Here is a 24,056-nt window from a genome sequence, read left to right as displayed (position 1 = left end):
ACAGAACTCAATTGATCCTCCACCCCTCTCTGTTCCTCTTCATATGCATACATTCATTTCTTCCCCAGCAAAACAGAGAAAAGGCCCTTGGGAGATGTGTAGGAAAAGGGCTCTTAGGAGCTGTAGTTCTGGGGGTATGCCAACATCATTTTTTTGTCCCCCCGAAGAAATACACATTCATGAATTTAAATAAAAAAATAAATAAATAATAAAAAATAAAAAATAAAACACACACACACACACACACACACACACACACACAATAAAGTTAGCCCAATTTTTGTATAATGTGAAAGATAATGTTACGCCGAGTAAATAGACAACGTCATGCTTTAAAATTGCGCACACTTGTTTAAATAAATCAACCCCATTGTATGCAGTCATATACAGTAGATCCATACAATAAATGTACCAGAAAGTAAATATTTTTACTAAAATGAACATGTATATGTTAAATAAAACCGTCCTTTCGATCTACACATATTATATAATACATACATATTTATTTATTTGCTCGATCAGATAATAAAGGGCCTTAAGGAACATTTCTAGTAGTCGGATCCATTATGAGATTATTCCAGTACCTCTTTGGTGGCAGCAGAGTTTGAGCGGATCAGGTTGGCCAGTGAAGACATGGTTACTTCCACTTTCTCCACATCATCTGATAACAGTACTACAAGGAAAAAAAAAAAAAAAAAAAAAACGTGACCCATAACAGATTACTCAAGCCATAGCAATAATTGATGAAATCCAATAAACTGGTATAAATAGATGAACCAAATGGGTGTCCATCTCACCTTCCATACAATCGCGAATATACGATGGAGTTTTGTTCTTCTTCAGCTCAGTGTCTGCACTCATGTCATATGGGGTCAGGTCATCGTCACTGTTGTGGAGATTTGGAAAAAGCATTGGCAAAATTTAGAAGAAACTGGTCAGGACAAAAATATAGGAGCTGGGTGCTTTGCAAAAAAGATATCTGCTACCCAAAAGAGGAGTCAACTATCATTATACTAAAAGGTTCACTTCAAAAGAGACCCTGTCCCCTTGCCCACTCATGGCAAAGTGAGGTCTCTTTAAAGCCCACCCATTACCAATTTGTACCAGCCTTTACAGAGCTGCCCCAGCGCTCCCTCCTCTGTCCCCAGCACTGCAAAGTACAAGAATTTGCAATTTTCAGGAAGCCATAAAATGACTCCCCCCAAAGAACGAGCAATAGGAAAGTAGGGTCAGGTGGCAGTCTTTTTAAGGCATAAAGACCAAAACTGCATTGACCTTTTTAGAGTTCCCAAAGTCAACCTCCCTCCAAGGATAATGGTGGCCTCAGAGTCAACACGGCTCTTACCGCCATAAATGGGGCAGGCAATGTCATTGCCATTCCACATCCATTCATATGGCAAAAAAAACAAAACAAACCCCACTAGCAAAGTTAAGGTAGTTCCAAATAAAAGAAATACCCAATACTCATTGAATTCCAACAATGCAGTGCTCAGTGCAACTACAGTTAGGTCATATATACAGGCAAAATTTTTATTTTCCACTTTTTCCCCCCAGGTATTTACCAAAACATATTCAAGCTATAGTTATATAATGGATATGGGTAGAAAGTGCACACTCAGGTTAAATTTGAGGGTATGTACAAATCAGAGGAAGGGTTTAGGAATTACAGCTCTTAAGAATAGCCATCTCCCCTTTTTCAAGGGATGCAAAGTAATTGGACAATTGAATCAAAAGCTGTTTCATGGCTAGGTGTGGGCTACTCTTTATTTACTTATCAATTAAGCAGGTAAAAAGGTCTGGAGTTGATTCTAACTGTGGTATTGGCATTTGGAATATATTGCTGTGAACCTACATCATGCTTTCAAAGGAGCTGTGCATGCATGTAAAACAAGCCATTGTAAAGCTTCAAAAATAAAAAAAAATCCATCGGAGAGATAGCAGCAACATTAGGAGTGGCCAAATCAACAGTTTGGTACATTCGGAGGAAAGAAGAATATACTGGTGAGCTCAGCAACATAAAAAGGCATGGATGTCCACAGAAGACAACAGTGGTAGATGATCGCAAGATCCTCTCTATGGTAAAGAAAAACCCATTCACAACATCCAGACAAGTGAAGGACACTCTTCAGGAGGTGGGCGTATCATTGTCAATGTCTATAATCAAGAAGAGACTTCAGGAGAGCAAATGCACCACAAGGTGCAAACCATGCATAAGCCTAAAAGAATGGAAAAGCCAGAATAGACTTTGCTAAAAAAAAAATCATCTAAAAAGTCAGACCAGTTCTGGAAAAGCATTCTTTGGATGGATGAACCCAAGGTTAATCTGTACCAGAATGAAAGAAAGAAAAAAAGTGTGGAGAAGGCTTGGAGCAGCTCATGATCCAAAGCACACATCATCTGTAAGACATGGTAGAGGCAGTGTGATGGCATGGGCATGCATGGCTTCCAGTGGCACTGGGTCATTGGTGTTTATTGATGATGTGACAGAAGACAGAAGCAGCCGAATGAATTCTGCAGTGTTTAGAGATATACTGTTAGCCCAGATTCAGCCAAATGCAGCAAAGTTGATTGGACAGCGCTTAACAGTACAGATGGACAATGATCCAAAACACACTGCAAAAGCAACCCAGGAGCTTCTGAAGGAAAAGAAGTGGAATATTCTGCAACGGCAGAGTCAATCACCAGATCTCAACCCAACTGAGCATGCATTTTACTTGCTGAAGGCAACAACTAAAAAGGCAGAAAGGCCCAAAAAACAAAGAGCAACTGAGGACAGCTGCAGTTAGAGCCGGGCAAAGCATCAGAAAGGAAGAAACCCAGTCTTTGTTAAAGGCCATGGGCTCCAGACTTCAGGCATTGGCAGTAAAGGATTTTCAAATTATTCAAACATGAACATTTTATTTATGATTATATTCATTTGTCCAATTACATTTGAGCCCCTGAAAATGGTGGGACTGTGGATAAAAAATGGTTGCAGTTCCTATAATTTGTAGTTGATATTTATTTTCAACACCTTGAATAAAAGCTGAAAGTCTGCACTTCAAATTCATTAGATTTTTTTCCTTTCCATTTTATTCTGGTGGCATACAGCGCCAAAAGTATGGAAATTGTGCCGGTGTCCAAATATATATGGACCTAACTGTATGTGGTCATCCACTGGGTCTAGGTGCTATCACAAGTAGGGGTTCAGATTTATTTTGTATTGTTCTTGAGTTTTTGCAGGGACTGCAGCAACAAATTAGAAAGCAGACAGATGTAGGGAAGGTCGGTAGGTCAAGCACTAAAGGGCACCTACTATTTCCTGTGGATTTTGTACTTTTACTTTATAGCTTTAAAGTAAATCTGTCATAAAAGCAAAAAGGTTTTCATCATTAGATCCAGAGATACAAGTAACTGAAATTCTGCAAAGACTTTTCCTGTAAAAGCCAAGCATTCTTCCACTCACTTCTAATCAGAGGTCAGGAACTGGTCCGACAGAAGCCGGATCTTGGGCTCTCCTGGCTCCAAAGCCATGATTGCCACAGCACAACTGAGCTAAGGGACTACATGGGGCAAATATGAACATAAAGCCTCGTACACACATACGGGTTTCCCATCAGGAAAACTGCCATGAGAGCTTTTGGCCGGGAATCCCGGCTGTGTGTATGCTCCATCGCAGTTTTCCCGACAGGAAAAATGTTGTGGAAAAAAAAAAAAAAAAAAGAAGAAGATCAGCTATCTTTTTTCCTGCCGCGATTCCCGACGTTTTTTAAGACGGCAGTTTTCCTATGGGAAAAGACTGCAGTGGAGCAAACACACAGCTGGGTTTCTCGACCAAAGCTCTCATGGCAGTCAGTTTTCCTGTCGGGAAACCCGGCCGTGTGTAGGGGGAAAAAGTAACCAGGCAGGTTCTCGGTTTTCCCCTCGGGTTTCCCGGTGGTAAAACCCATACGTGTGTACTAGGCATAAAAGGATGCACTTGTGGATCTTCTGTGTTTGGCACATTAGAAATATTGGATTATTTTACTTTATTGTAGCACTGACCGTACATTTAACTGATGTTGTAGCTCTTGTGCAGAGGGGTACAGCCCACAGGAGGCAAGCAATGCCTTACATCATTTTGCTTTGTGCCCATCCTCCTGGAGAAGCGCTTATATTCCCAAAGATTAGCAGTGTCCCCCAAAGAAAATTCAGAGCCTATTTACACTGGGGTACAGCAATGCATGTTGCATGCGCTGGTGCGATATGCTACCTTTCATTCTAAATGGCACCCCAACCCACCCTGCCAGGAGATGTGCATTGCAGAACAGCGCAACATGTGGCAACACACTAATGAGAGTTGTGGTGCACTGCTAGAAGTAAAACATGCACCATTTTTGGCAGCCCATTTACTGTATTTGCTGGCGTATAAGACTACCTTTACACTTAAAAAAAATTGGCAAAAAAGCAGGGGTTGTCTTATACGCCAGGTCAGCTGCTTGGATGCCTGCTAGATGTGCTGTAATACTTTATGTAGCTTCGGCTACATACAGTATATACCGCTTAGCCAATCCCGGTGATCGATGTATTCAAATGAATACAGAGCCTGCTTGGATTGGAGAGACAACCTCTGCCAAGCCAAGCAGGTTTGTATTGATTAATAGAATACATTGCTCGTGGTGATTGGCTCCAGCTCCAGCAAGAATGAAGAAGCGGGGTCGTCTTATACAGTAAATACAGGCAAAAAATATATAAAAAAAAAAAACTGTAAAATTAGGGGGTCGTCTTATACACTGGCAAATACGGTATTTTAATTGGGCTGCATTAATCCTACGCTCATTGATCCACAGCATAACATAAGTCAAAAGGCATGTGTTAACGCACTGCTACAGTGTGAATAGGCCCTCAGAGGAACAATAATTGAGGTCTTATTTTCACTCTCATACTACTGTACTTTGGCATGAAAGCTGCCCTGAATGTCTACATCAAAGACCCAACACTTACATACAGGGTCGCCAACCATCAGTAAATTCTTGGACAGTTTTTTAAAATCCGTGATTTTGACATCTGTCAATTTTTATTTATTTTTTCACAATTACTTTTATTGAGAAAGATAATTATTGCAAACGTAAAAGTAATGTAAAGTGGAAATATACATTTTGAAAATGTATGGTTGGCGACCTTGCTTACATAGAGGGACCAACGTAACCATGCTTTTTTTTATTATTCAGTGAATAGTCAACTCTCCACACACACATACATCGCTTTCTAGCCGTATAAAAATCGTTAAAATAAAAAAGATTTTTACAATGCACAGAGCCTTATTCTGCAAATCGGCTGCATTAACAACAAATGAGCATCCAATAATAAAACTCACCTGTCCAGTTCTGATTCTGACCCAGTATCAGTTTTTTGTCCCTCCGGGTGTTTTACCTCCTTCTTAGAGGTTGGGACCGTAGAACTATAAGGACAACATACTATCTATTACATAGTTCTATACAAGACACACAGCATGAAGCATTCGATAAATCATGGGTGCTCAACCTGTGGCTGGAAGCTGTTGCCAAACTACAAGTCCCATCATGACTTTGCTTTTGGGAGTCATGCTTGTTTAACTGAAAGCCTTGCAATGATTCATGGGACTTGTAGTTCCACCACAGCTGGAGGGCCACAGGTTGAGCACCCATGCATTAAATCTACTGACCTTTCAGTTGTATTTTTTGCATTATCTGGAGGGTCTGACGGACAAATACATGGAGGGTTTAGTAGTGACTTCAAGTCCTTGATGTCGTCATCCTCCCCATACTGCAGGATAAGAATTTGTGTACATTAGATGGGCTGTCACACTCAACTTTAAAGCCCAACTCCCAGAATAAAGGAGTGAAGGCACGATTAGGAAGTTTGGAAACCTTGTCCAATGGGTAAACAATGGTCCCTACCTGGAAGGAAAGACTTGGACCTTCATGTTTGATTTGTTGGCTCAGGCACTCAGCCACTACCATTCCCAAACACCTGACTGGAGGAAGAGAGCTGTCCAGGTATAAGCGAGTGCCGGAGGTCAGAGCATGCAGCAGTTCTGTGCATCAGAGACAAGAGATGAGTTGGCATTGTGAATGAAAAGAGACATGTTACAGGAGAAGAACTGCTGCCATGTTGTACAGTCTCCTACCTTGTTTGCACCCCTCCATTTCCTCTTTATTCAGAAGACTTATGCAGATGAAGATACAACGGCTGAGATGTAGCATTTGGGGGTAAGACGAGTGTTTGACCATGCTACCCGATGACCAAACGTCCAGAAGCTCCCGTAAAACCTGTCACAAGAGCAAACAATGATCTACATGCTAACTTACCACTCATAACACTCATCCTGGTTATATATCGGATCTATATTCTACCTTTACAGTCTTGTTCATCTGCTCAACTTTCTACATATATTTCCCTATCCACGTGAAAAGCTTGGCTGTAGAAATCTCCACTGTCAGCGATTGTATTACAATAGATTGAATACAGCGGTGCTGCCGAAAAGAAATTGAATCGGATAGGGTGCACGTTATTTGGCCAAACATTTTCCACTCGGTCCAGTCAATTTTTTTTCAATTTTTGTCAAGCTAGGTTTGCAGCGCCACTCAGCGCATTTAATTCGGCCGATTCGGCAGGGCATACATGGGTCGAATTTGGTTCGAAAATCTTATCTAAGAATTTTCGTTCGTATTTCGCACCATTAGTGGGCTGCAGCAACAGCCGATTTTCGTGTGCCCATTGAATTTTAATAATCAAAATTGTTTGAAAAAACAAATGATTTTCTAATCAATGATGGGAAAAAGAAATGCGCATGTGCAAGAAAAGAAAATTCCTGGAAAGAAAAGAATATTTACAGCTACGAAAATTATTTTCTGTAAAAAGTGAAATCAAAGGCTTTGTTGGTCGAATTTTGAAATCAATGGTGGCACCATCGGTTTACAAAACGCACGTATTTTCTGATTTTCAAAAGAAAATTGTTTCGAAATTCGACCCGTGTATGGCCAGCCTAAGGGGGAGCCTTGCCTCTCCACTCATACCACAGTCCTGTTTATCTAACATATTTTCCTACCCCAACACTCTATTTTTTCACTCTACTATTTTTACCACCCCCTGACTGCCAGTATAAATTAGACCAAAGATTTACCCTCTAGTCCCGTTTTGGTCACCGCTCACTTCTCAACTCCCGCCTGGAGGTTGTCCAGCATCAGCTAGCCTGTTGCATCCCAGCCTTAAGCCTTGTACACACAATCGAATATCTGATGGAATCTAATCCGATGGATTTTTTCGTCGGATATCCGATGAAGCTGACTTTCGTCAGTCTTGCCTACACACCATCGGTCAAAAATCCGATGGTGTCCAAAACGCGTGACGTAAAACACTACGACGAGCCGAAAAAATGAAGTTCAATGCTTCCAAGCATGCGTCCACTTGATTCTGAGCATGCGTGGATTTTTGACCGATGGAGTTCCATACAGATGATCAGATTTTTCTATTGTTTTTTTATCAATAGGAAAAACTTTAAAACGTGTTCTTTTTTTTTTCACCGATGGAAATCAAACCGATGGGGCCCACACACGATCGGTTTGTCCAATGAAAACAGTCCATCGGTCTGTTTTCATCGGATAAACCGATCATGTGTACAGGGCTTTACTCTCTGGGGCTCAGCACTTTCATTCATTGAATTATTTTTGCAATCATAGAGGCTCAGCATTATGTGGGTGTTACCTAGGGCAGTCTGCATGCAAATACAACTCACCTAGGAGTTCCCACACCTCTTTACACACTCACCCATCAAGGCATTCGGATATTGGCACAGCTCCTCAAAGTGCCCTCCTATTGCTTCTATCAGAGCTGAGGGTTGCTAAGAGCAGTGCTGAGGTGGGGTGTTCTGATATTTACAGGAAGCTATTTACAGTACCCTGCCTGCCCCTTTCTACCAGCTATGATCTGCTTGCACTCCATAGAGAACCACAGTGATGAGGTCACTGGGTCTAAACACAGATATGCAAAGACAACCAGTTCCAGAAAAAAAAAAAAGCTGCATTTTTCCTGCACCTGAACGCATTAAAAATGCATCAAACCCCAGTACAGTGGGGAAAAAAGCATCTGGAATGCATCGGAATGCGTCAAAAACGCGCACCCGGAACTGATCTGGAGTGCGTTTTTGTGGTATGAACTAGTCCTCATTTTCAACTCAAAATGTGCATTTACACATATGTATATTCTTTTTTTGTAACAAAAAATATCCACCACTCATACCCACCTTAATCAACAATGCCCGGCGACTATTTTCCAAAGCCAGATATCCCAGAATAGTTTGCAGCATCTCGTTCTGCACAAGAACAAGAAAAGAGCCATTTTACATACAATCACCACTGTGATTTCTATCAAAGTAAGTGGCAAGCTCACGTTTACCTTATGACCATACTGCAGGAACAGCAGCTTCTGGGTGACAATGAACTGCGTCTTCTTATTTTTCAAAACCAGGTCACCCAGCAACTGGGAAAGAGCAGAAGGTCTAAGAATAACAGAGAAGGTTAATAAAGATTTTAGTATTACAAGGTACATGTGTGCATAGTAGATATAAGACCAACATAAAGTGGCATATCATTTTGAAGTGGAAGGAAAATGAAAAATGTTTTTCATTTTTTTTTTACAAATAAATATGTGAAAAGTGTTAGCGTGAGGCTGTGTAACCTTCCAATACGTTTTTCGTTTATAACCAGTATAGCAGGGGAAATCTAGGCGTGTCGAGAACATACAAACCTAATTCAGATAACACTCCTGTTGGAATCTGAAGCCAGGAAACAAAAGAAAAAACACACAAGAGAAGACATTACCCAGGTGCCATTTGTGCAAGTCCAGTCACCACCGGCTCCATCCACCTGTCGGGGACAGACTCCACTAGTCGCCAACAAATCCTCTGCCAGATGCAATCCGATTGGACCAGGGCAGTCAAACGTGGCAACAGAACTGAAAACAGCTCCCCTGTAAATAAACAAGAGAATGTGCGCCATCATTATTGTTAACACACTGGTATGCATTTCAGGTCTATCTGAAATTTAACGTGCGTGAAAACCCCAACCATAGGTGTGTTCAGCCTATTGCATTAGTTTGTGCACCCCAAAGCTCAAACACACATGTGTGTATGTAAAAATATATAGGTCAGAGGTTGGTGTCGTAGAGCAGTGGAGGTGTCAGTAGGGCAAAGATTGGTGTCAGTAGTTTATTTGTATTTCATAATTTTTTACTTTTTTTTTACAATCTTTTTGACCCCCGATGTCTCACTTTAGATACAGAGAAAGGTGATTGAAGACAGAGATTCCTGAGTCCCTTTCTTTGCAGCCAAGCAGCAGGGTGATTAGGGTGTGCGCACACCTATGACATAGATAGATAGATAGCTAGATAGATAGATGTCCTAATATAATAAATACACACACACACCATTAACAGTGTTCTATTATATTATGACCTTTTAATCCGGCCCGCGGAGCGCTAGCTAACAGGGCAGCAGAGCTGGGGGTATCCTATGAGTGTCGGCCGCGCAAAGTGATCGCGTCGTCCAGCGATCGCCTCTAATTGAGGCTGCGGCTTTGCGGCCTATGCTTCGAGTTTCATGGAGCCGCCATCAGCAAATGCAGCCACTGTGCCATGTTATAAATTTAAATGTAATTTATATTAATTCACACATACATCTACTCTTGGTCCGGCCCCCGGGTCCAATATATGAACCCATTGCGGCCCTCAAGTCAAAAAGTTTGCCCACCCCTGACATAGATAGAGATTATTTTGTTAAAAAGCTTAATATTTTAAAAAGTATAAATAGTGGGAAAAAAGTTGAAGAAGTCCCATCATTAGCTGAAAGAACTGAACATTTTAAAAGTTGAGTGGTTTTAATAGCTGAAAGTATGCAGAAGTTACGCAGAGCCAAAAAAAACGTACGGAACAAAAATAACATTTTAATTAAGAATAATAATAATAATACAAAAAAAAAAACACAATAATACTGGGAATGCTTTAAGAGCATTCCCACTAATAAAAATAACATGTAAAAGTGGAGCTATCAACATGGCATACTTTAGAAAAGCTAAAACATATTATTAAAACAAATACAAATAAAATCTAGACCCCAGTCTCTGTATTGAGGATTGTGGGCATTTCACAAAATTAGAGAATTCATTTTCCATCAGACAGACTTGTTTTATAGATCTGTAGAGATATGAGGAAAACTACAAAGCAGGAATCTGAATTGTTGATCTGTGTATAAAAAGAGATCACCACAAAAATTCTCTGCAACTTAAAAAAAAAAGCCAAATTCAGAAAAGAGAAGTAAATAGTAAACCACTATAATACATTATGTGGCTATGCACAAGAAGACCAGTATTATTGGGTGATTTGTTTCACCGCTATGCCTCTACCATGTTGTTCAAGTCAACTCACTTTGCCGGCCTTGCATGCAGACTTTGCCAAGCAGCTGAGACACAAAATTGATGGAGCAGCCTTTGCCATCTATGAAGAAGAGAAAAATAAATGAAAAGATTATGCAAATAGTTATTTCCTCAATATGACAAACGGGGCCACTGATAAGGCGGTACAGCCAGCCCTCCCATACTGGGCCTAGGCCACGTCAGTTCAAAAGGGGGTCTGGGCACCTGCTGTGCAGTATGGCCAGCTGTACCGTCTTATTGCAGACATCGATCCTCTTCTGCCTCCCCTGGCTTCTCCTCCTCTTTCTCCCTCTTGCTGCACTGCAGGGGAATTGGTCCTAGCACATGTGCCCCTTCCATTTGCTGCCGGGGCCCCATGTGTGCCCCTTACCCCCACAGCACTGCCAGGTTCCCTCCTCCTCTGCACCAGGATGCAGTATGGGATGAAGGCAAGGCATTGGAGGCAGTGTAATACTTTGGGCAATGTTCTTCTGGTAAACTTTGGGTCCTCCCATGTATGTGGATGTTACTTGACCATACCACCTACCTAAACATTGTTGCTGACCAAGTACACCCCTTCACAGAAACGACATTGCCCAACTGCAGTGGCCTCTATCAGCAGAATTATACACCCGGCCGCACTGCAAAAATGGTTCATGGTTCAAAAATAGTTTGAGCAACACAACGAGTTTGAAGTTTAAACTCTCAAGATCTCAATCCAGTTAAGCATTTGTGGGATGTACTGGAAAAACAAGTCTGATCCATGGAGGCCCCACCTCGTGACTTACAGCAGTGGTTCTCAACCCTGTCCTCAAGCACCCCCAACAGGCCATGTTTTGGGAATTTCTCTTAGATAAAACAGCTGTCCAAAATACCAAGCCATTGACTCAGATTTAAAGCACCCGTGCAGGATAAAGGAAAACCTGCAAACATGGCCTGTTGGGAGTACTTGAGGAGAGGGTTGAGAACCACTGACAGGACTTAAAGGGGTTGCAAAGGTAAAAAAAGTTTCCCTAAATAGCTTTACCTTAGTGCAGTCCTCCTTCACTTACCTCATCCTTCCATTTTGCTTTTAAATGTCCTTATTTCTTCTGAGAAATCCTCACTTCCTGTTCTTCTGTCTGTAACTACACACAGTAATGCGAGGCTTTCTCCCTGGTGTGGAGTGTCGTGCTCGCCCCCTCCCTTGGACTACAGGAGAGTCAGGACACCCACTAACACACAGCTCCTTTCTCTATCTGCAACGTAGAGAGCGTCCTGACTCTCCTGTATTCCAGGGGAGGGGTCGAGCACGACACTCCTCACCAGGGAGAAAGCCTTGTATTACTGTGTGGAGTTACAGACAGAAGAACAGGAAGTGAGGATTTTTCTCAGAAGAAATAAGGACATTTAAAAGCAAAATGGAAGGATGAGGTAAGTGAAGGAGGACTGCACTAAGGTAAAAGAAAGATGATTAGGATTTTTTACCTTTACAACCCATTTAAAGTCTCTGCTACTGACAGCTTGGTGCCAGATACCACAGCTTATTTTCAGGTCTAGTGAGGTCCATGCCTCAACGGAGTCAGGCTGTTTTGGTGGCAAAAGGTTGACCTACTCAATATTAGGTAGGTGGTTATAAAGATATGGCTGATCGGGGAGTATATATATATATATATATATATATATATATATATATATATATATATATATATATATATATATATATATATATATATATATATATATATATATATATATATAAAAATGATATACACATATGTAATAAGTTGCTCTTTACATAAAGCAGTGTGTGTGTTTAAGGCCCAGTTCACATTAGTGCAATGCCAGACATCGCATGTGATTCGCACCGCATTGCTGGTCAGATCATATGCGATATCTGTGCGACGTGATTTCAGCCATACAAATTGTATGGCTGAAATCGTATCCGCACCAAAATGGTGCAGGACCCTTTTTTTGGTCCGCACAGGAATCGGATCGTATGGGTGTTCACACCTATGCAATCCGATTCCTGTACCATTTCACATTTTGCACTGCGATCTGCAAACCGATCTGGGGGTGTTGTTAACTTTACATTGACACCCACAGCGGTTTCGCAGATCTCAGTGTAAACCACGATTCAGGTGCTATGCGGGAACCGACACTGGAATCGCAGGGTTCTCGCATCGCACTAGTATGAACCGGGCCTTGACCTACAGTATGTATACCCATTAAGGTATTCAAGAAGGTAAAAGTACACAAACCACAGGATGGGCTGTGGGTGTCCTAAAATAGTACAGTGCCACGTCCTAAACTATAATAGGAGAATTTGTTGTTGGAGGAAAAAGTGGACTTCCTAGGCACTAATCGTTGACACAGAATACATTTTATTGACGCAATTCCAAAAGGGCTATTGAATCTACATTACAGTGGACATTTGTAAAAATACATTAAAAACAATAAAATAATTATCACAAAAAAACTTGTAATAATTTTACAAAACAATAATATCAAAACCAATACTGGTCCAATGGAGACATCAACGATTGTTGATGGCTAACGTATGTATTGGTAAATTTTCACATAATACATGTTTCGCAGTTGAGTGCTTCTTCAGGAGCTATAGATTTTTCATCCACGGTAATGGATAGGGTTAAATATGGAGCCCGGTAGGAGGAACTGGTTATGGTAAATAAGTAAAATGTCTGGGTTTACAGGCGGTCCTGATGGTAAAACAGCTGATGGATCAATCCAAAGGCAAGCGCCACAAGATATATAGGCTGGTCAAATTCTTTAGGTCAGTAAGGATATTGCAAGCATCAAGCAGCATATACATATAGGAGGGAAATTTATCCCATAAGGTTTAGGAAATAGATTCCAAACATAGAAGGACCAGGAAGTGATCAATGGGCTGCAATGTAAAGTGGCATCAGCCGGACCGTTGCGCCACCGACCACACCGTTCACGTTAGGGAGAGGGCCTCTGTCTTACTGGGCTGCACATCCCAGTATATATGTGCGTCTCCGGTCACAAAAAAAAGACATATAAACTCACAGGGTACCCGGACTTCAGGATAACCCTCCAAAAACGTACCAATGACAAAGCAATTATGAAAAAAAAAAAAAAGTTTCAGCTGGACCTTTTCTTAAGAGGTAAAACTCTCACAGTGGTTTCTACACAATGCAATCAAATCATGGATGTCAAGTTACCTCTTAATGACACAGACACCATCTGCAGCACTTTCAGGATGGCATTTCCGATGCGAGGGAAGTAGTTTTGTGGATAAAAGATGGACTTATTATGTTTCTGCAGACAATTGGCCACGTGGTCAGGCAAGTTACAGATTTTTGCCAAGATGGCTTCATGCAAGACAGGCGTTGGCGTGGCTTCCAGCTGCTGCTCACACACCTCCCAAATGACTTCCGCCAGGGCCCCGCGCTGCAAGAATTTCTCAAGAACGTGAACACAGTGATCCAGGCGAGCAGAGGGCCTTTAGGAAACAAGCAAACAAAACATGGTAACTCATTTGCCCATTCTCATCAGTATACATCTGAAGTGCAAGTCAGTTATTCACACTTCAACGGACTTGCTGATTATTTTGTCCCACAAATGCCAGTTTCCAACTTATTAGTTAACCACTTCATTACTGGGCAATTAAACCCCTTTCGTGCCCAGACCAATTTTCAGCTTTCAGCGCTGACGCATTTTGAATGACAATTGCGCGGTCATACAACACTGTACCCAAATTATATTTTTATAATTTTTTCCCCACAAATAGAGCTTTCTTTTGGTGGTAATTGATCACCTCTGCGATTTTAATTTTTTGCGCTGTAAACATAAAAAAAACAGAAAATTTTGAAAAAAAACACAATATTTTTTACTTTTTGTTATAATAATATCCCAATTTTTTTTTAAAAAAATTAAAATTTCCCTCGGTTTAGGCCGATACGTATTCTTCTACATATTTTTGTTAAAAAAAAAAAAAATCACAATAAGCGTATATTGATTGGTTTGCGCAAAAGTTATAGCGCCTACAAAACAGGGGATAGATTTATGATTTTTTTTTTTTTTTAACCAGTAATGGCTGCGATTTGAGATTATTTTGTCAGGCCTGCGATATTGCAGCGGACGTATCGGACACTTTTGACACAATTTTGGGACCATTCACATTTATACAGCGATCAGTGCTATAAAAATGCACTAATTACTGTATAAATGTGACTGGCAGTGAAGGGGTTAACACTAGGGGGTGAGGAAGGGGTTAAATGTATTCCCTCATTGTGTTCTTACTGTGGGGGGAGGGGACTGACTGGGGGAGGTGACCGATGCGGTGTCCCTATGTAAAGGGACACAGATCGGTCTCCTCTCTCCCTGACAGCACGTGGAGCTCTGGGTTTACACACAGAGCTCCACGTCCCTGCTGTCACCGACGATCGCGGGTGCCTGGCGGACATCGCGGCCGCCAGGCACTCGCATCGGCTCCCGAGCAATGCGCCGGGCACGTTGTTTCCCCGTGCGGCGCACACGGGGAATCACAACAACAGGACGTCTAAAGACATCCACTCGGCACTTGAGAGCCGCGCTGTGGACGTCTTTCGTCCATAGCGCGGATCCCAAGCGGTTAAACATTTTTTTTTTACCAGACCTTCACAGATTATACCTTAAAGCAGAGTTCCACCCATTTAAAAGTCAGCAGCTACAAAATGTGCAGCTGCTGACTTTTAATAATCAGACACTCACCTGTCCCACGGTCCAGCGATGCGGGCGTACGAAGCCAATGGGAATGAAAAAAACGTTTTTTTTTTAAAAATGTCATTTAAAATTATCGTGTGTGGGGTTCACATTTTTCGGGTTCTGAAAACGACAATTTTTTTTTTCCGAACATGCTGCATTTTTTTATGTCGTTTTTCGGGTTGTAAAAAATGATTGTGTGTGGGCTAAACTGCTCCCCGCTCAGCCCCACATTATACTCACCTGAGCCCAAATCATGATCCAGTGATGTGCAGCAGAGAAGCAGCTCTCCCGGGTCTCTGCCTCCTCACTGCACCATTTCCTCCCGTTGCTGTCAATCACAGCCAGTAAGGAGGAAGCAGGGGGGACGGGCTGCACTCTGTGTGTCTCAGAAGCAAAGAGGTGGCTTCAGAATGAGCACGGCATGAGTGGTGCCCCCATGGAAAGCAGCTTCCTATGGGGGCACTTGCGGAGGTTGGGTCAATCTGGGACAGTGACAGGATAAGTTGATCTTTTGGAACACGTGCCTGTTCCATACGCATTTAGGGTGGAACATGCAACATTTTCCAGCAGCTGCAGCCTCTCCCCCTCCCCCACCGACTACACTAAAAAAAAAAAAAAAAAAATGTGAATCGTCAATGGCAGCTTAATGGTAAAAGCGAAAGAAAATCCCCAATTTTTGCACTTGAGTGTTTAGTTGTACTTGGCACGGTCACTCACCCGGTTTGCCCCAGACTCTCCACCAGCACCAGGAAGGCTTGGTCCGCAGGACCCTCCAGGAAGAAACTGTCCCAAAGATCTAAATGTTCAGAAGTCAGAAGATCCAACCACTGGGGACCCATTTTTGTCACCAAAACCCTAAGAAAAGGAGTGTAGTGCGTTCTATGAAACTCGCCCGTCTCCTGCGCGGTCGCCGCATTCTCACCCTTCCCAAGGAAACATTTGATGCCGGTCAGAACTTCCACCAATCTATCTCCATCAGAGATCTTGGACAGGTCGGCGAGGGCACCATAGACGGCCGAGCGCACAGACAGAATGTCCTGATCCATCATAGGGGGGCGCTGTGACCTACAACATGAAACACAGGCAGTCAGAGGCATGTACAGCTAAAGAGGACCTTCTATCCTTCGAGAGATCAGAGAAGAAATGGAATCTCTACAATCCCATAATAATGTCATTCTCAAGATTTCTAAAATGTGAGCTGGTGATCCTGCCATGAAGGACCTTGTGCCAGCACTTCCTGCTATAGGGTGACAACGCCGTGTCCCTAGACCAGGGATCCTCAAACTACGGCCCTCCAGCTGTTGCAGAACTACACCTCCCATGAGGCATTGTAAAACTCCGACATTCACAGACATGACTGGGCATGATGGGAATTGTAGTTCCTGAACAGCTGGAGGGCCGTAGTTGGAAGACCCCTGCCCTAGACTGTTCACCAGCATAGTCACCCTCTCCTGATGGGTACCACATGCAGTCGTGCCAACATACAATGCATGATGAGTCTTGCCCAATTATTATACTTCTGCCAAAGAATCTCTTACAAATATCAGACAGGTAGATACTCAATACATGCAAATAATAGTATGTACACCTCCGTGGTTCTTGGCTCTTTATGTGGATATCAAAGTGTCCCTGGAAATTGGCCTGTGTACCATTCACAATATGCCGGGATATATAGCACAGTGTCCCTGGAAATGACCGGTATGTCACAGATCATATATATAGAACAGCGTCCCCGACTGGTATCGAAGTCTGGTGCCACACTGAGATATATAGCACAGTGTCCCTGGAAATTACTGGCATGTCAGTCCAGTGCCACATATCATATCCTGGAATACATGGCACAGTGTCCCTGGAAATGCCCTGTATGCCAGTCTGGTGCCATTCGTGTCAAACTGAGATATATAGCACAGTGTCTCTGGAAATGCCCTGTATGCCAGTCTAGTGCCATTTATGTCATACTAAGATATATAGCACAGTTTCCATGGAAATGCCAGTCTGGTGCCATTCATGTCATACCGGGATATATAGCACAGTGTCCCTGGAAATGCCCTGTATGCCATTCTGTCATGCTGGTATATATAGCACTGGGTCCCTGGAAATGCCCTGTATGCCAATCTGGTGCTATTCATGTCATACTTGGATATAAAGCAGTGTCCCTGAAATGCCCTGTATGCCAGTCTGGTGCCATTCATGTCATACTGGGATATATAGCACAGAGTCCCTGGAAATGCCCTCTATGCCAGTTTGGTGCCATTCGTGTCATACTGGGATATATAGCACAGTGTACCTGGAAATGCCCTGTATGCCAGTCTAGTGCCATTAATGTCATACTAAGATATATAGCACAGTGTCCCTGGAAATGCCAGTCTGGTGCCATTCATGTCATACCAGGATATATAGCACAGAGTCCCTGGAAATGCCCTCTATGCCAGTCTGGTGCCATTCATGTCATACTGGGATATATAGCACAGTGTACCTGGAAATGCCATGTATGCCAGTCTGGTGACATTCATGTTATTCTGGGATATATAGCACAGTGTCCCTGGAAATGCCAGTCTGGTGCCATTCATGTCACACTGAGATATATAGCACAGTGTCCCTGGAAATGCCCTGTATGCCAGTCTGGTGCCATTCATGTTATACCAGGATATATAGCACAGTGTCCCTGGAAATGCCCTGTATGCCAGTCTGGTGCCATTCATGTCATACTGGGATATATAGCACAGTGTACCTGGAAATGCCATGTATGCCAGTCTGGTGACATTCATGTTATTCTGGGATATATAGCACAGTGTCCCTGGAAATGCCAGTCTGGTGCCATTCATGTCACACTGAGATATATAGCACAGTGTCCCTGGAAATGCCCTGTATGCCAGTCTGGTGCCATTCATGTCACACTGAGATATATAGCACAGTGTCCCTGGAAATGCCCTGTATGCCAGTCTGGTGCCATTCATGTCATACTGGGATATAAAGCAGTGTCCCTGGAAATGCCCTGTATGCCAGCCTGGTGCCATTCTGTCATGCTGGGATATATAGCACAGAGTCCCTGGAAATTCTCTGTATGTCAGTCTAGTGCCATTCATGTCATACTGGGAGATATAGCACATAGTCCCTGAAAATGCCAGTCTGGTGCCATACATGTTATTCTGGGATATATTAGCACAGTGTCCCTGGAAATGCCAGTCTGGTGCCATTCATGTCATACCGGGATACACAGCACAGTGTCCCTGGAAATGCCCTGTATACCAGTCTAGCGCCATGCATGTCCTATTGGGATATATAGAAAGGAGCCCCATGGTGGTCACAGTTCTCAGCCAGGAATGCCCCCTTACCACACGTGTGTTCATCAATAATCCCCTCCCCCCAGTGTTATCTGTACACCACCCCACTCTGGCTGATAACCCTGCAGCAGCACATCACAGTACCTGTCCCCGGGGCTCCTCTCTATAGTCCAGCAGAGATATCAGTTCTCAGTCCTCATTGGATCTCCCACACTGTGTACCAAGCTCCTTCCTGCAACCAAGCCTCGTTGTGGGACCTCAGCACAATTGATCCGCCTACATCCAAGCCTCGTTGTGGGACCTCAGCACAGCTAAAAGCACCACCTATAACCAAGCCTCGTTCTGGGGACAGCTCAGAACTGATTGTTATTACTGTAGCATGATCATGTTAATACCAAGCTTCTCATAAAATACGTCAGCTGATATTGTCAATTATTTTATAGGTTAAAAGATAATAAATCACTGATCTTGTCAGAAATCCTAAAGTTTGCTGTCCAGTAGCTGTGCAAATGAGTGTCAGGCTTCATGAGGTACTTGAGTGGCCTACACCTAAAGTAAAGGCATTTTTCAACCTTAGTAAGGGCTAATTGTCGCTCTCTGCGGCGACAGACATGTTACCGTATTGTAAAACGTGTGTCACCGACACAAAGGGAACAATTATCTCCTATGTGTCCCATGCACACTACAACCCAGCCTAGCGCTAAAATGTAGACATGCTGCATTTTAGCGCTGCGCACCGTGCCGAATCGCACTGTAAGTAAGGCAGCGCACTGCCCTACATTGCAATGAGTGAAGTGTATGTTTTGTACACTTAGCATAAAGTAAAAAAAAAATAAAAATGATAACCCCCTCCCCCCACAAAAAATAAGTTTCAAATGTTAAAGCAGAAGTAAACATCTGTTAAAGTCATAATGTCCTGGTATGCGCAGGGCCGATCCGCCCTATAGGCTCATTATGCAAGCCGCTTAGGGCTGTGGAGGGCCCCCCAAATTACTAGAGGCCCCGTCTGGTGAGAAGTCATTTTCGGCCCCTCACCCCGCTTCTCAACTCGCTGGCTGCATGGGAGAAGAGGCAAGAAGTCAGCACCCCCGCCTTTTCACTTTAATGTAAGATGTAATTTCCGACAGCAGAACACCCCCTCCCCCGACTTCTCAACTTTAATCTTTAATGTGACATGTCACCAGTGGCGTAGCGTGGGGGGGGGGGGGGGGCAAGGGGGTATGTTGCCCTGGGCGCAACATTTGGAGGGGCGCAGTGACAGGCGGGAGATTTAGCGGGAGATTAGCAGCTGTGCGCTATAATAAAACAGTTGCGATGTGGTGCAGCTTGGGTAACACTGAACACTTCTTCTTCGGCATCATCGTCTTCGCTCACTATGCACTGTTCAGTCACTCACTGCGGTGTCCGCAGTAAGTGACTGAACAGTGCAGACTGAGTGAAGACGATTATGCCAGCATTGCCAGGGAATATGATCGGGCAGTTACAGCGTTCAGAGAGTGTGAGGGGAATTTAGGGCAGGCGAGGGCAGCATCCTCCGTCTCCATACATGTGACTGAGTCCTCCAGGATCCCCGCTCGCTCTGCCCGCGTTCTCTTAGCCCGCCCCACAGCCCGGACTTCCGCCGCCGCTTCTCCTGAGTGACGAGTCTGACTCCTGCTTGTCACTGTGCTGCTACGGGCCCCTGCACTCTGATTCTGCACCGACCACCCCAGGACTGTCTGGAGGAAACCTAGGCCAGGAGGAAAAAGATGCAGTATCTACACAGACAGAATCCCCGGTCACCTCCTGTCAGCCTGCACGGACACTGTGAGTGCTCGCTCTGTATGTAGTGCATGGTGGCAACCGAGCCTAGGAGGAGAACTGCGCTGAGGGGGAGGGGGAGATGTACACATATGTAACCCCTCAACCTTGCACGCCCCCGCACACAGCGTACCCCCTCAACCCCACACAGCGCACCCCCTCAACCATGCACACAGCACATCCCCTCAAACCTGCACGTCGCACACAGCACACCCCCTCAACCCCACACGCTGCACGCAGCGCACCCCCTCAACCCTGCACACAGCACACCCCCTCAACCCTGCTTGCCGCACACAGTGCACCCCCTCAACTCTGCACGTCGCACACAGTGCACCGTCTCAACCCTGCATTCCGCACACAGCGCACCGTCTCAACCCTGCACGCCGCACACAGCGCACCCCCTCAACCCTGCACGCCACACACAGTGCACCCCCTCAACCCTGCATGCGGCACACAGCACACCCCTGCACACAGCGCACCCCCTCAACCCTGCACGCTGCACACAGCGCACCCCCTCAACCCTGCACGCCGCACACACTCAGAAGGGAGTTCTAAAAGTCAGCGGATTAGGGGGCCCAAATTTCTTGCTTTGCCCTGGGTGCTGACAACCCACTCTATGCCACTGCCCGCGAGCAAAACAAAAGTGTCCCGGGAGCAAATCAAAAGTGTCCCGGGAGCAAATCAAAAGTGTCCCGGGAGCAAAACAAAAGTGTCCCGGGAGCAAAACAAAAGTGTCCCGGGAGCAATACAAAGATGTCCCGGGAGCAAAACAAAAGCGTCCCGGGAGCAAAACAAAAGTGTCCCGGGAGCAAAACAAAAGTGTCCAGGGAGCAAAACAAAAATGTCCAGGGAGCAAACAAAAATGTCCAGGGAGCAAAACAAAAATGTCCAGGGAGCAAAACAAAAGTGTCAAGGGAGCAAAACAAAAGTGTCAAGGGAGCAAAACAAAAGTGTCAAGGGAGCAAAACAAAAATGTCCAGGGAGCAAAACAAAAGTGTCAAGGGAGCAAAACAAAAATGTCCAGGGAGCAAAACAAAAATGTCCAGGGAGCAAAATAAAAGTGTCCCGGGAGCAAAACAAAAGTGTCCCGGGAGCAAAACAAAAGTGTCCCAGGAGCAAAACAAAAGTGTCAAGGGACCAAAACAAAAGTGTCCCGGGAGCAAAACTAAAATATCCAGGGAGCAAAACAAAAGTGTCCAGGGAGCAAAACAAAAGTGTCCCGGGAGCAAAACAAAAGTGTCCCGGGAGCAAAACAAAAGTGTCCCGGGAGCAAAACATAAATGTCCAGGGAGCAAAACAAAAGTGTCAAGGGAGCAAAACAAAAGTGTCCCGGGAGCAAAACAAAAGTGTCCAGGGAGCAAATAAAAGCGTCCCGGGAGCAAAACAAAAATGTCCAGGGAGCAAATAAAAGCGTCCCGGGAGCAAAACAAAAGTGTCCAGGGAGCAAAACAAAAGTGTCCAGGGAGCAAAACAAAAATGTCCAGGGAGCAAAACAAAAGTGTCAAGGGAGCAAAACAAAAATGTCCAGGGAGCAAAACAAAAGTGTCAAGGGAGCAAAAGAAAAGTGTCCCGGGAGCAAAAGAAAAGTGTCCCGGGAGCAAAACAAAAATGTCCAGGGAGCAAAAGAAAAGTGTCCCGGGAGCAAAAGAAAAGTGTCCCGGGAGCAAAAGAAAAGTGTCCCGGGAGCAAAACAAAATTGTCCAGGGAGCAAAACAAAAATGTCCCAGGAGCAAAACAAAAGTGTCCCGGGAGCAAAACAAGTGTCCAGGGAGCAAAACAAAAGTGTCCCGGGAGCAAAACAAAAGTGTCCCGGGAGCAATACAAAGATGTCCAGGGAGCAAAACAAAAGCGTCCCGGGAGCAAAACAAAAGTGTCAAGGGAGCAAAACAAAAATGTCCAGGGAGCAAAACAAAAATGTCCAGGGAGCAAAACAAAAATGTCCAGGGAGCAAAACAAAAGTGTCAAGGGAGCAAAACAAAAATGTCCAGGGAGCAAAACAAAAGTGTCAAGGGAGCAAAACAAAAATGTCCAGGGAGCAAAACAAAAATGTCCAGGGAGCAAAATAAAAGTCTCCCGGGAGCAAAACAAAAGTGTCCCGGGAGCAAAACAAAAGTGTCCCGGGAGCAAAACAAAAGTGTCAAGGAACCAAAACAAAAGTGTCCAGGGAGCAAAACAAAAGTGTCCAGGGAGCAAAACAAAAATGTCCAGGGAGCAAAACAAAAGTGTCCAGGGAGCAAAACAAAAGTGTCCCGGGAGCAAAACAAAAGTGTCCCGGGAGCAAAACATAAATGTCCAGGGAGCAAAACAAAAGTGTCAAGGGAGCAAAACAAAAGTGTCCCAGGAGCAAAGCAAAAGTGTCCCGGGAGCAAAGCAAAAGTGTCCCGGGAGCAAAACAAAAGTGTCCTGGGAGCAAAACAAAATTGTCCAGGGAGCAAAACAAAAATGTCCAGGGAGCAAAACAAAAGTGTCAAGGGAGCAAAACAAAAATGTCCAGGGAGCAAAACAAAAGTGTCAAGGGAGCAAAACAAAAGTGTCCCGGGAGCAAAAGAAAAGTGTCCCGGGAGCAAAACAAAATTGTCCCGGGAGCAAAACAAAAATGTCCCAGGAGCAAAACAAAAGTGTCCCGGGAGCAAAACAAAAATGTCCAGGGAGCAAAACAAAATTGTCCAGGGAGCAAAACAAAAATGTCCAGGGAGCAAAACAAAAGTGTCAAGGGAGCAAAACAAAAATGTCCAGGGAGCAAAACAAAAGTGTCAAGGGAGCAAAACAAAAGTGTCCCGGGAGCAAAAGAAAAGTGTCCCGGGAGCAAAACAAAATTGTCCCGGGAGCAAAACAAAAATGTCCCAGGAGCAAAACAAAAGTGTCCCGGGAGCAAAACAAAAATGTCCAGGGAGCAAAACAAAAGTTTCCAGGGAGCAAAACAAAAGTGTCCCGGGAGCAAAACAAAAGTGTCCCGGGAGCAAAACAAAAGTGTCCCGGGAGCAAAACATAAATGTCCAGGGAGCAAAACAAAAGTGTCCCAGGAGCAAAGCAAAAGTGTCCCAGGAGCAAAACAAAAGTGTCAAGGGAGCAAAACAAAAATGTCCAGGGAGCAAAACAAAAGTGTCAAGGGAGCAAAACAAAAGTGTCCCGGGAGCAAAAGAAAAGTGTCCCGGGAGCAAAACAAAATTGTCCAGGGAGCAAAACAAAAATGTCCCAGGAGCAAAACAAAAGTCTCCCGGGAGCAAAACAAAATTGTCCAGGGAGCAAAACAAAAATGTCCCAGGAGCAAAAGAAAAGTGTCAAGGGAGCAAAACAAAAGTGTCCAGGGAGCAAAACAAAAATGTCCCGGGAGCAAAACAAAAGTGTCCAGGGAGCAAAACAAAAGTGTCCCGGGAGCAAAACAAAAATGTCCAGGGAGCAAAAGAAAAGTGTCAAGGGAGCAAAACAAAAGTGTCCAGGGAGCAAAACAAAAGTGTCCCGAGAGCAATACAAAAGTGTCCCGAGAGCAATACAAAAGTGTCCCGGGAGCAAAACAAAAGTGTCCCGGGAGCAAAACAAAAGTGTCCCGGGAGCAAAACAAAAGTGTCCCGGGAGCAAAACAAAAGTGTCCAGGGAGCAAAACAAAAGTGTCCAGGGAGCAAAGAAAAGTGTCAAGGGAGCAAAACAAAAATGTCCAGGGAGCAAAACAAAAGTGTCAAGGGAGCAAAACAAAAGTGTCAAGGGAGCAAAACAAAAGTGTCCCGGGAGCAAAACAAAAGTGTCCCGGGAACAAAACAAAAGTGTCCAGGGAGCAAAACAAAATTGTCCAGGGAGCAAAACAAAAATGTCCAGGGAGCAAAACAAAAGTGTCCAGGGAGCAAAGAAAAGTGTCAAG

The 24,056-nt window shown here is 44.0% G+C and overlaps 1 protein-coding gene across 2 annotated transcripts in view; it reads right to left on the bottom strand.

Moving 5' to 3' along the window:
- TELO2 (telomere maintenance 2) overlaps positions 1–18,710 on the bottom strand; it is a 28,203-nt gene extending 9,493 nt beyond the window's left edge. Inside the window, exons 1-13 of one of the 2 annotated variants that reach the window (XM_040356591.1) lie at positions 18,545–18,709; positions 15,834–16,181; positions 13,592–13,872; positions 10,420–10,488; positions 8,820–8,967; positions 8,395–8,497; positions 8,243–8,311; positions 6,128–6,269; positions 5,898–6,034; positions 5,663–5,763; positions 5,336–5,419; positions 798–886; positions 585–673 (exon numbers count right to left, since the gene is read on the bottom strand). In XM_040356591.1, the coding sequence (XP_040212525.1) occupies positions 585–673; positions 798–886; positions 5,336–5,419; positions 5,663–5,763; positions 5,898–6,034; positions 6,128–6,269; positions 8,243–8,311; positions 8,395–8,497; positions 8,820–8,967; positions 10,420–10,488; positions 13,592–13,872; positions 15,834–16,165 (1,644 nt within the window). In that variant the 5' untranslated portion in view covers positions 16,166–16,181; positions 18,545–18,709. Of the gene's footprint in view, positions 1–584; positions 674–797; positions 887–5,335; positions 5,420–5,662; positions 5,764–5,897; positions 6,035–6,127; positions 6,270–8,242; positions 8,312–8,394; positions 8,498–8,819; positions 8,968–10,419; positions 10,489–13,591; positions 13,873–15,833; positions 16,182–18,544 lie in introns of both variants that reach the window. The other variant, XM_040356592.1, reaches the window with a different exon arrangement.
- Positions 18,711–24,056: the final 5,346 nt, after the last annotated feature.

The sequence above is a fragment of the Rana temporaria genome, chromosome 6 (genome assembly GCF_905171775.1).
Source record: "Rana temporaria chromosome 6, aRanTem1.1, whole genome shotgun sequence".
NCBI lineage: Eukaryota > Metazoa > Chordata > Amphibia > Anura > Ranidae > Rana > Rana temporaria.
This window is presented reverse-complemented; position numbering and strand designations above follow the sequence as displayed.